Source organism: Canis lupus, chromosome 2 (assembly GCF_003254725.2).
Source record: "Canis lupus dingo isolate Sandy chromosome 2, ASM325472v2, whole genome shotgun sequence".
Taxonomy (NCBI): Eukaryota; Metazoa; Chordata; class Mammalia; order Carnivora; family Canidae; genus Canis; species Canis lupus.
The window spans coordinates 49,254,869-49,267,864 of NC_064244.1; the positions used below are offsets into that span (position 1 = coordinate 49,254,869).

At 35.4% G+C, this 12,996-nt stretch overlaps 1 protein-coding gene across 1 annotated transcript in view; it reads right to left on the reverse strand.

Moving 5' to 3' along the window:
- The window catches only part of SREK1IP1 (SREK1 interacting protein 1), a 46,894-nt gene that overhangs the window by 28,974 nt on the left and 4,924 nt on the right, over nt 1-12,996 (reverse strand). The window contains exon 3 of the mRNA XM_025446860.3: nt 6,416-6,463. Coding sequence (XP_025302645.1) covers nt 6,416-6,463 — 48 coding nt within the window. The remainder of the gene's footprint in view (nt 1-6,415; nt 6,464-12,996) is intronic.

The window sequence follows — 12,996 nt, forward strand, 5'->3', positions numbered from 1 at the left end:
GCAGTGAGTTGTATCTTTAAAGTGCTTAGCAGAGTCTATAGCACCAAGTAGGTATTTAATACATGGTGTCAGATTATGACCATTTATTGTATCATTAAAAGCAAAAGTACGTTCTCCATCATTTGCATTCAAGGAGTGGTTGGATGGGCAACTCAAAGTGCCACATAACAATAAAAACTTAGTTTCATTTAGAACGTGCTGACAAAGATTTACCAAATGAATGATAAATTATGTTTTTATTATTATTATTATTTTTTAAAAGATTTTATTTATTCATGAGAGACACACACAGAGAGAGAGGCAGACACACAGGCAGAGGGAGAAGCAGGATCCATGCAGGGAGCCCCATGCAGGACTCGATCCCGGGACTCCAGGATCACGCCCTGGGCCGAAGGCAGTCGTTAAACTGCTGAGCCACCCAGGCGTCCCGATAAATTATGTTTTATAATCAGGATGCTCATGTACCTATCGCTTGGCCCAAGGAGTATGCAGACCATGTGAACTAGAGCTAAGTAAACCAGGTTTGGGGGTTCCCTAAGGTCCTCAGCTCTGAGAGCATGAGGCTACATTACAAACTTCTGAATCATTAAACACAATTAATTCCACCAAGCTTCATGTCCCTATCATTGTGATTCCTACCCAAAAATGCAGGCTTCTGTATCCATATATCTTCCTGGAAGTCTCATCTTCATATTGCTTCTGTGCTCCTGACCTAACGGATCATTACCCCCTTCTCTCCCAATCTTCTCATGACTGCTTCTGAAACACACAATCCCTAGTGGACAAATTGTCCTCAGTTTGCTTCCTCTACCACTTGTTTTAAAGGATATTTGGCTCTTCCCCGAGAACACTTTTCTACAGCTTATTTCAGTATTATTAGCATCCTCCAGGCTTCTTAATACTGTTTCCCAATATAGCAGTCCTCTACTCTCCCACGCAGCCCTGTTGCCTATCTACTGAAGTCTTTGGAATCTGGCTCATACGCTAGTGCTTCACCCTAAGCCCTTCTACAGGCCTAAATGGACAGTCTAGGGTGCTGTACGGCTTTTCTCAGTTCCTTGATATTCTAGATGCCATGGCCACACTATGCTCCCTGTCATCACCTGAAATGTTCCATTTTGGAAATTTTAAACTCCAAAATCATACTCTCAGTATAAGCACTTATCCTTCTAGCTTTCTCACTCCCTCACACCCATACACAGATCTGTTTGGGAATCTTAATAAGATCTTAACTCACTCAATCCCTTCATTTTCCCCTAGCCTATCAAATTCCTCATTCCTGACTCCCTGAACACTCTTTTATAAGTCTCTATGACTCATTCATATTCTTGATCATCTATCATATCTCACCGTAAAACAAATATTCTGGCTCAAAGCTAAACTTTCTTTGGATAGTGCCTATCCTTGAGTCACCAAGCAATGCTTGAGTGCAATCACACATTCATGAACATTAGCACAAATACAAAACATTTCATTTTTTGTGCCTGTGCTATTTTCCTCAGTGACTTTTCCAAACTTATGACTGACTTAAATTATGGTCCAAACACTTTCCTGTCTCACTCAATGCCCCCTCCCCAAACAGATAATTCAGCCTCCTAAGATTACCAGACAGTGTCTCATTCTACTGTCTCCACACCTGAAAATAGCCATACTTATTCTCACCTAGCTTCCTCCAAAATTAAGAAATATCCTTGTTATAACTCTTAGAGGAAATTGCTTAATCTTCTCCGGTCTCCAGGATCTGCAACATTTCCTATAATATCCCTTCAGTCTATATAAACATATTATATCTTAAATATAAAACCCTCCCTTTATGCCAAATTCCCTTCCAGGAATTATAGTGGACTCCTGAACAACATAGGGGGTAGGGTAGGGGCACTCAAAAATCCACATATAACTTCTGGCTCCCTCAAAACTGAACTACTGTATTTTTTGTGATAGAAAAGTAAGATAGAAGTAACCAAATGATGAAAAACAAAGCAAAGGTGGAGGCAAGTTGCAGTAAAGGCCGGAACATCAGGGTTCTTCCCTGCTCCTGGTACTCTATCCTACTACCTGTGGGGAACTCTCTTCACTGAGGTCTTGAACTGGGAGGTGCAAGAAACAGGCTCTGGGGAAGGGTTGTTGCCAAAGAAGCCAAGGACCACATAATAACCCACCCAAGGGGTTACTGACTCTCCACCAAGGAGTGCAGAACCCTCGGGGGACAGGACCGCACCAGACAAAAGCCTTGGACTCAGTATGGGGGTGCTGTCCAAGGTGCTGAATGTCTTCTAAGGAGGGTTGCTAATATTGTCGGGGAACTTACCCCTTGACAGCATTTCCCCCACAAGCAGAAACTGCATTAGAATCACATAAAGGGGACCAGGTGGAACAAGCGACCTAGAGAGAAGGGTAAAGGTGCTTTAACTTCCCTGGTTATCTACCTTCCCTAGACTCCACTTGGAAGGTTTTCCACATTCCCAAGAGAGAAGCAAGATACAGGTATCACTCTAGTATCTAGTTTGGCTAAGTGGAGGTTTGGAGGAAGAGAAGGAGACATGATGGTTCCTGTTCTACTGTTGTACAGTATTTATTAAAACAAAAACAAAGACAAAAAAAATCCTACTCACAACTAAACCTGTGCAGTTCAAACTCATCTTGTTCAAGGGTCAAGTATATTCAATATGTTCCTGTTATGACCTAATGTCTGTGCCCCCTCAAAATTCATATAGTGAAATTCTAACCCCCAAAGAGGATGGTATTAGTTGGTGGAAGCTTTGGGAGGTGATTAGGTTCTGAGGGTGGTAATCTCATGAATGGGATTACTGCCTTATAAAAGAGGGGGCAGACTGGGTGGCTCAGCTGTTTAGTGCCGCCTTCGGCCCAGGGCACAATCAGGGGACCTGGGATCAAGTCCCACGTTGGGCTCCCTGTGTGGAGCCTGCTTCTCCCTCTGCCTGTGTCTCTGTCTCTCTCTCTCTCTGTCTCTGTCTCTCATGAGTAAATAAAATCTTTAAAGATTTTAAAAAATAAAATCTTAAAAAAAATATATATATATATACACACACACACTCACATGGTGGAAAGGACTAGAGATGTCCCTGGAGTCCCTTTTATTTTATTTTTTTAAAGATTCTATTTATTTTTGTTATAGAAGCCCATAAGGACTAAGACAGTTCCTTACTTTTCCCATGCAAATTTCATGAAACTAGAGACTATATAGCCACTCCATTTTTTTATCCCTCCCCATACAGGCTTAAATCTGCCCAGTTTGCTTCATGACCTACCACTCCACTTAAACTGAACTTCCTAAGGTCAAAAAAGCATCCTACCTGGTAAATCCAATGACAATTTCCAAACCATCTTTTACAAATCCTATCAGTAGCACATGACAATTTTCCCTCACTTTTGAATATCTATTCTTCTTCTCCTAGCATTGTACCTTCTTGGTCTTTCCTCAGCTCATACCTAAATATTTTACTTTACCTGTTGATATTTTATTCCACTAAGAGTCTGTTATTGTTATATATAAGTTTGCTTATGTACAATTATGTAAGGCCAAAAATATGAATCCAGGACAAAAAAAGTGGTTGTTTCTATAAACAAAGCTGTATTATGGGAAACACCTGATTTAAATGAATTATTTTTAAAAAGCAGTTTTCAAATTAGGTACTGGTGCAAGACTGTACAAGACAGAGAAAAAAAATCTAAAACAATAAAAAGTACCTGTTTGTCAAAGTGGGAGCCATTGTCATTTTGAGGTAGATAATTCTCCACTGCCTAGTACTGCCCTACACACTGTAGGATGTTTATAATCCCTAAACCCTACATACTAAATGTCCTATTGTTGCTCTTAACCCCAAATGGACAACTTAAGAAGAAAAAAAAAAGTCCATGGATTTCCAAGGGGGCAGTATTACCCCTAGCTGAGAAATAATGATAAAATGATTTTGCATTTAGACTTATTATTTTCACTGCTTGCTTATCTTTGGAGAAACAAACTAAGAAGTAGGAAATGCATTTCAGGTATTCGCACTTAAAAGACTATGAGAAACAATAATGAGCCGACCCATGGGCAAAGAAAAGGTCATGAATGTCTATCAATAGATTAGTATTTTAAGTTAAATAAAATATTAAAGGTATTTAGGTATGTTCTTATTTCCTGCTGCTATAATCAAATGCTCCACTATTGAGTATACTCAGTATACTGAACTTTTTAAAGGTATGTTTTCTGAGAACTATGATAATTATCTGAGACATTTATTCCATGGACAAAGGCTTAGTGACTTTGTAGCTTTTAAATATTCAGAAGTTGCCAACTCCAAAAAAAATTCAGAAACTCATCATACAAATAATAATTCTTCTAATATTGTTGAGGAATGTCATGAAAAAGTGACATTCATGTTATTTAGTAATACATCTTAACTTTTGTAATACAGCCCCCTTAACTTCAAGCTTTTGAAAACAATATAACCATATTTGAAACATACTGACAATAAAATCTTCTTCAAGTATTAAAATTTTTAAATTGTACAACCTAAATCATTTGTTTCACATTAGAGAGATAATACTCTTTTGTAACTGATTGATGAATATGCACATTTTTAGGCATTAAAAACATTTCAAAGATTTTTGTGGACTTTTCTCTTAGATACCCCATCAATACTAAGATTCTGGCCTCCAAATAACAGGTAATTTTTTAAATGTAGTTTCCATTAGAAAGACACATAAATTGAGAAGATCTTCCTTTTTAATAGGTATAAGGTGTTAAGTTTAAGCCAGAAGGGAAGTATTACTTAATTTTTCCACAGGAGACAAATGAGTTATTTAATAATCACTAAAATCATAGATTAAAATAATAAAGCAGAAGGAACTAAACTTAGAAAGATTGACAAACCTATTTGTTTACTTGGCTTCTATAAGAAAATTCTAATTACTACAGATACTTCAATTATAGTGTAAAATAAAATAGCAATAAGGAGACTAAATCAACAAATATTTCCAACAAATTATTTTCACTATTTTCCTACAAATCTTAGAAGAGGTCCAAGTAGATAAACCAGTATTCGTAGATAGATTGGAAAATCCATTCCGGATTTTGAAGTAAATAAAACAGCATATATAGAAGAGAGAGCGAGCGAGTGCACACATGCACAAGAACATGCACATGAGCAAGCAGGTTCATAAGTCCTAAATCAAGAAATGAAACACAGAAATTAGCAAAGATTTAAAGAAAAAAAACAAAGCAAAAATAAGCAAGTTTAAAACACAGAAAGATTTTTATTGTACTCATTTCTTGCATGCAAGTATATTCTTCAGGAGTTTTTATTTATACGAAGGTTATGTATGCTTATGCTAAATGAGCAAGATTCCCTTGAGACAGATTTCAGCCTCGGCTTGGAGGAATGTGACTTGGTACTCTCAGTATGCTTTCATTATGAGCCCTTTTAATGGAGATTTATGTCCCTGAGTGCTCTCAATTCACATGCTCTTGAATGGCCTTTTTTTTTTACATCACATTTATCTTTTTAAAAATAACTTTTCTGTACAGCATAGGGAATACAGTTGATGGTATTGTAATAGCACTATGTAGTGACCAGTGGTAACTATACTTGTGGTGAGCATAGCCTAAAGTAAAAACTTATCAAATCATTATGTTGTACATCTGAGGCTCATGTAACATTCTGCTTCAAATATAACTACACTTTTATGTAAATTAATTAGTTAACTAATTTTATACAGAGTATTAACCATAATCCAGGCTCATTTGCATGGTCGCCAAACAACTTAAAAACCAACAAATGCTACTGTTATAGCTGTTATCAAAGCTTTAGGAAATGTTACTTTAAAGAAGTGGTATTTGTGATACATAATTACAAATTTAAGCTATAAAATTGCACATGTTAAAGTTTACTTTTCTATTCCATTTCATTGATCCATTTCTATGGTCCATTTCACTGATCATAACAGAGATTAATGATTGTTTACATCAACTTTTTGCCTGTGAGCAGAAATTCTGGGACTAATTTCATTCTTAAAGACTAAAGTCAATCTACAGGAAAACCCTTCATAAAAAATTTTCATTGCTTTCCCCTCTTCATCCAATATCTAGAAGGACAAGGAGTAAAGATTAAATACATTTATACTTTTTTTTGGAATATACTTTCTTCAGTCTCCAAAATCTACTACTCCACTTGTACTTGACATATTTGCTAGTCACTAGATACACAGTTATCTGTTATTGAGTCTGTAGCAGGGAAGAAAGTAACTATTTAGGGTTGACAGAGCAATTTCTGAATCATCTGCAAACCCGGCTAAATAACAAGGCTATAGAACTATGCTGAAATCAGGGCACTGAAATCAGGATGCTAAATTACACTGCCCAAAGAGGCAATGATTCACTCTTTGAAGCATTATTTTTTAATGTACTTACGATAGCCACATTTTTTACAGCCGGCTCGGACACTATCCTTGTTGCAACCTGAAATACAATTGGATAACATTTTAGGAGACATATAAGAAGTAGAAAAATAAGAATTTCATCACATGAATAAACTAAGAAACCTCTTACTGTAGAATTTCTTTCTTTAAAAAAAAAAAAGTCATTCCTGACTCAAATTAGTAACACTATTCATTCAATTGTTTTGAATATTAGAAGTAACTGGAAAAGCCAATTTACTCACACTATTTTCTTTGACACTATTTTAAGAATAATTCCAGAATATATTTATTTTTCTTTAACAGAAATGCCGTGTTATGGTCAAGAGCTTAAATATTCCCAGAATTCTAGAACACTGAGGAAGAAATTCCAGAGAACTTCAGCTTGTCCCTCAAATGTAAATAATTAGCTATGTATGTATATGCATACATATATTCACTATATATACTAGTTACTATATATACATATATATATAAACATTCAAGATAACAAATGTTTTCCTGTTCTCCCTTAGAAGAAAAACAAACTGACTTTTTAAAAAGAATTGATGAGAATCCAAAGAAATACTTTAATTGTTAGGTATTATAAGAAACATCTGAATTCAGCAATCAGATCTGACAAAAGAAAACGAACTTCTAGTCACAAATTCAAAGTTTAGAAACATTTATAGTTATCTCTGTATAATTAGTGGTACATGAGAACAATGTTGGAAGAGGAAATAACAGATGAAATAGATTTTTGTAAAAAAAAAAAAACATAAAATTTATCACCTGAAGCAGTTTTAAGTGTATAATTCCATGGTATTAAGTACATTCACAATGTTACTAAAACCATCACTACAATTTCCAAAATCCATCATCCCAAACACTAATTGTACCCATTAAATAGCTTCCCATTCTCCCCTCTAGCCCATGGTAATCTCTATTCTATTTTCTGCCTCTATACATTTACCTATTCTAGGAATCTCATATAAGTTGAATCCTACAACTTTTATCCTTTTGTATCTGAATTATTTTACTTAGTGTAATGTTTTCAAGATCATCCATATTGTAGCATATATCAGAATATCATTTTTATGACTGCATTATATATATATATATGTGTGTGTGTGTGTGTATATATATATATATATATATATATGACTAATTTTAACCTCTAATAAGGACTTCCACCAACCAGAAGGTCAGGAAAGAACTGCTCCATTCCCTTAATGAAAGGCATCTAATTCCTAAACCCTTCATATGAAGCTATAATCCAAATTCACTAATAAAATACATATAGCACAAATATAAAATACTGTTAATTTTATTTTTTTTAATACTGTTAATTTTAAAAGGAAGATCATTTTCAAAGTATCTCCTTACAGTTATGAAGACAATACAATAGTCATTTTCCCTAATCCCAAAGTTACTTTAAAATATATACTGTTGGGCAGCCCAGATGGCTCAGTGCTTTAGCACGCCTTCAGCTCAGGGCCTGATCCTGGAGACCCAGGATCTAGTCCCACGTTGGGCTCACAGCATGGAGTCTGCTTCTCTTTCTGCCTGTGTCTCTGCCTCTCTCTCTCTCTCTGTCTCTCATGAATAAATAAATAAATAAATAAAATCTCTCTGTGTCTCTCTCATGAATAAATAAATAGAATCTTTAAAAAATATATATAGTTGAGTTATTCTAGTAAAAGTACAGTCAGGTATGCTATAATGCTTGTTTTAAAAACATGAATTTGTTTCTGTGCAACTGATATAAAAGAGAACAATTTTAATATAATGTGACTTTTGTCCAAGAAAAACACTAAGTGAATGCAGAAAGTAGTATCCAGTTACTCAGAGGCTTATAAGAATACACAAAACGCACCCAAAATATTTCTAGTGACCTCAGTTCAGCATGTGTGCCATGAGCAGCGTCCAACTGCATAAGATGTAATAACTCTAATCTGATTTCATGTCATCCTCTTCCTACCATTACTTTGGAACAATTCACAAGCTCTAATTCTTATTAAGTCCACTTCCACAGCAAACTTCAGTTCTTCTACAAGGTACAATACCCTATTTATTGTATTGTTTATGTGCCTTTTAACCAATTAATATGTGCAAAACTAGGCTGTTATTAGGTTATTATCAATTTTTATGTATCATTGATGAAGTTTTTAAGTGTTGTGCCTCCATCTCACTTTTTCTCATAAACCTTGTGGTAATACATATGCTGCACTGTTGTAGAACTGTGGTATAAAACCGGATTAATAATAAAATCTCAGGCTCTTTCATTATGAAATAATTGCTCATTGGGGGAAAAAAAAACAAAATGCAGAGAATCCAGGTCAATGTTAAGTCTGTTTCCATAGAAACCATAGACGCTGAATAAGACAGAACAAAACTGTTCTAAATGCACCATTATCATTCCTACAATGAACTAAAACTGTTGTAATGGACAGAACTGGAATGACCTCATCTCAGCATTTATGAGAAATTAACTTACTTATGACGAACTCTACCTCAGAATTCATAATGAATGAAATATCAAACTTTTTCAGAGTAGGTTTCTTTAACAAAGTTGTAACTTCTTTATGCAACAAGAACTCTAAATAAAAAACTCCATATCAACCATGTTTCTCATCAGTTTTTGGTTACATTAAAATTTCAGGCTTCATCTGTCCTAATTTTCTTGAGTGTTGGGCCAACTGAATGCTTCTGCCTGGGACATTTAATCTGATGCTTCTGATACAATAACTCTGAGATAAGTGACACAATGAAGTGAGGACATTTCATTCATTCTCCTGTCAAGATGCAGCTTCTAGTGGGAGTGACACCAGAGAGCGGCACTCCTAACCATGTCTGGGGCTGTGCAGGATCTTGGCTATGGCATGTCCTTGGTCTTTTCTGTTTTCCAAGTCTTGTTATCTAGCCTTTGCTTATGTTCTGTGAGCTCCCTGATATCTTTCATTTTCTTCTTCAATTAACTAAGTCAGTTTCTGTTGTTTGGAACAAGAATTCTGCTGATACAATAGTACTCAAAATCTATGTCAAGCTGAATAGCAAGGCCATATTGAGAGGCCCTTATTACTTCTAATATTAGAAGTTACCCAGTTCCCCATCTGAGGTTCTCATGCTGTTCTTCCTACCATTCCTATTTAAAGTTTGCTAGTCCTGTTCAGAGTAATACAACCTGTCTCCCTTGAAATGTTCCTTTGTAATCATGACCTACAATCCTAAAATCATTGAATAAAAACTTATAAAATTGCCTACATTTTTAAAAAATGGCAAAGACCACCTAAAACAAACTCAAAAGACACAGGAAAATGTAGGAACAAATATATGCAACTCATAGCACCAATAAAGGGCAATTATCCCTACCATACAGAACCCAGAAAATCATTACGAAAAAAAAACAACAAGAAAAAAAATTGACAAAGGAGCTAAGCAAAAAGCTCGCAGGAACAGAAACAAGTCTGAAACATGGAGATGCTCATCCTTACTCATAATAAGTGAAATGTACATTAAAATCTATAGTGAGATTCTATTTTCACTTATCAGAATAGCAAAGAAAGGGTTGAGAAAAGTACGGGGCAGATACATTCTCATACAGTGCTTAATAGCAGTATAAATCAATACCACCTCTATGGAAAGCAAGCTGACAAAATCTATCAGAACTATAAATGTACATACTACTTTGACCTAGCACTTCTCCCTCTCAATCTGCTTGCACAAATGCATATTGACTTATATTGACTTATATACAAAGTTATTCACTACAGCATCATTTGTAATAGTAGAAGAGTAGAAATAATTTAGATCTAAATAAATTATGGTTAGTCTTAATGATAGCTGATCATCTCTAAGATAAAGAAAAAAAGCAAGGTATAGAACAGTGCTTATGGTATATTGCCATTTATATGAAAGGACATTGGATATAGATAAAACAAATTAAACACAGATTTTATTCATAGATGGAAATATACAAAAAAGATCTCTAAAAACATCAACTAGTTACCTAAAAAAGAAGTGCCTCTGGGGTAGAAAGGGTGTATGTCATTATATACCTTTCAGTACATTTAAAATCTGAAATATGTGGATGAATTTCCTTCTCAAAAACCAAACTAAAAACGCCCCTCAAACAACTCAAAATGAAGAAGACTTGCTCTTGTGCAAGATTCTATAACAAAGGCAGTAATTGCTCTTGTAAATTCTTCAGAGAAGCTACGTTACAGATTTACAATAAAATTTTATTAACTGATGGCTTTAGGAATAAATTGCAGACGTCTTTATCTATGCTAAATACTAGCAAGGGCTTGCTGTGGATCTAGAACTCTGTTAAACAACCTGAGTGGCAGGGAAGAGTACAGTTAACTGGAAGGCTTTTCATCTTCCAAGAACTTAAAGGAGTAGAGAAAGCCAGAACATCTTCTCTAGGTTCCAGAACATGCCAGACAATCCTGTATACAACTCACTGCTGAGCATGGTGTAGACTTGCCAGATGTCCTTAACAAACGCTTGTTGCTTTGAGGCGAGAAACTTAATACCTCAGCACTTGGGAATCCGTGACTTATGCAGCTCTCAGTTGCTAGCTATGAAACTAGTGTCTACAGTGTCATTGGCCCATGTCATTGGTCACTGAGGAGTGATAGGCTCCTGAAGAACAGGTGCAGAAGAAGGACAACTGAAATAAAAATAATGGCTATTTAGGCAAGGGAAGGGGGAAAGAGAGAGGCATAAGGGACCTTCCTACAGTGATAGAAATATTTAAAATCTTGATCTGGGTGATAGGTGTACATATAGTGTGTGTGTATATATATATATATATATACACACACACATATACACATACACACACACACAATTTGTGATGTACATTTTAACATATGTAAATTATGCCTTAAAATAGTTAGCATAAAAGGAAAAAAAGAAACAGTATGAAAAGAAGGAAAAAAGAGTAGAGAAGACCAAAGAGCAGGGACAAAGATAAGAGGGAGAAAATACAAGCATGTGAGCACTAGGGATGCAGTGGTAGCATCCCCCTGGCAGATGCTTCTGATTATTTAGTGGCCCCCAGAGATATGGTAAAACATCATATTGACCTAAATTTATTTTTTTGAAAATTTCACATCACCTAGGTTTCCAAATCAACAATTTAGTCACTGGGAACTATAACAGTAATGCTTGGAATTTAATAGTACATTTCTCTATTTTAGATGTGGGAAGCCTGTCAAAGTCTTCTTTACGTTAAAATATGTTCTATAATCATTTAAATTTAAAAGTAAACAGCTCAAGGCACTAAGTTTTCTTTACATTACTTAGAAACTGCAATCACCCTTCCATTCTTTTCATTTTTAATTTACTTAGATTCAATTAGATTAGATTCTTTTTCTGCTTTGTAATATTTTAAGTTTTACATTTGGTTACTCCATTATAGTTTTATCATAATTTGGGAACCCTTAAAGGTAACCTCCATTTATTCCACTTTTAAAATTCAAAATGTGGCCAGATTTTATGCCAAAGAGGTACAAATAGCTATGTAATAGCTAAAACTGAGTGCAAAGTAAAACTCCAAGTATTTAAATTTTCTACTGCTTTATATTAAGAATTTATAGATATAATCCTTACTTTAGGATCATCAAGTATTTTATTTTAATTACCTGTGAATTTCAAAAATGAGTTAAAGGAGATCCTTGATGTAAACATTTTGAAAAGAATAGATGTCCTTGCTTTTAGTTAAAAATGCCAGCACAAACATTTGATCCTCCTAAGGAGAGATATTAAAGAGCTGCTTATTTCAAACTACTGACATGAAAGAAGTAGCATTTAAGTAAATGTATACAGTGCTTTCATCCACTTGCCTCAAGGTACAAAAAAAAACCTAGGAAGAAAAAGGTATTACCAGCTTAAGAAGAGGCCTAGAAAAAAAAAAAAAAAGAAGAGGCCTAGAAATCTGAATTTGTCAACTAACGAAACAGAATCACAATCACTGTCTAGTTTAGCCTGTCAACTTTAGTACTAGATTCTGCTTTGCAACAGTTCTAATGATCAACCCTCTAAATTATTATTTAATCATTAATTATTATTATTTACCTATTACGGGCAAATCTCTCAAATGGAGGTTCCAGAAGCCATAAAGATTAATCAAGTCTCTACCCTAAATGAAACTACAATGTACTAGGACGATGCACCTGCACAGCTATCATACACGCTAGAATGTGCCAGAGTAAAAACCACAAAGCTCTACTACTAAGGAGGAAGAACTGGCATGCCAGACTTTCAGCTGAGAGATGAGGAAAGCTTCCCAGAGGTACCTATGGACGGCAGAGGAGGGGCGGTGACAACAAAAGCATGGAAGCAAGAGTTCACGAGGGGTTCTGGGAATAGCTGGCCAAGTCCGAAGACTGTACGATGCTAGAGAGGAAGGGTGGGAGGAAAGAGTGGCAAGAGAGATCTGGCCATGCTTAGGAGAGTGAACTTCACTCCTGCCAAGATGGGGAGCTTTGGCACTAGAACAGTTTAGAAGGAAGACAAAGTGCAGTCATCAACTCCTTCATTAGAGAGATAAGGACAAGGAGCCTCACAAAGGTTAAGTTACTTAAAAAG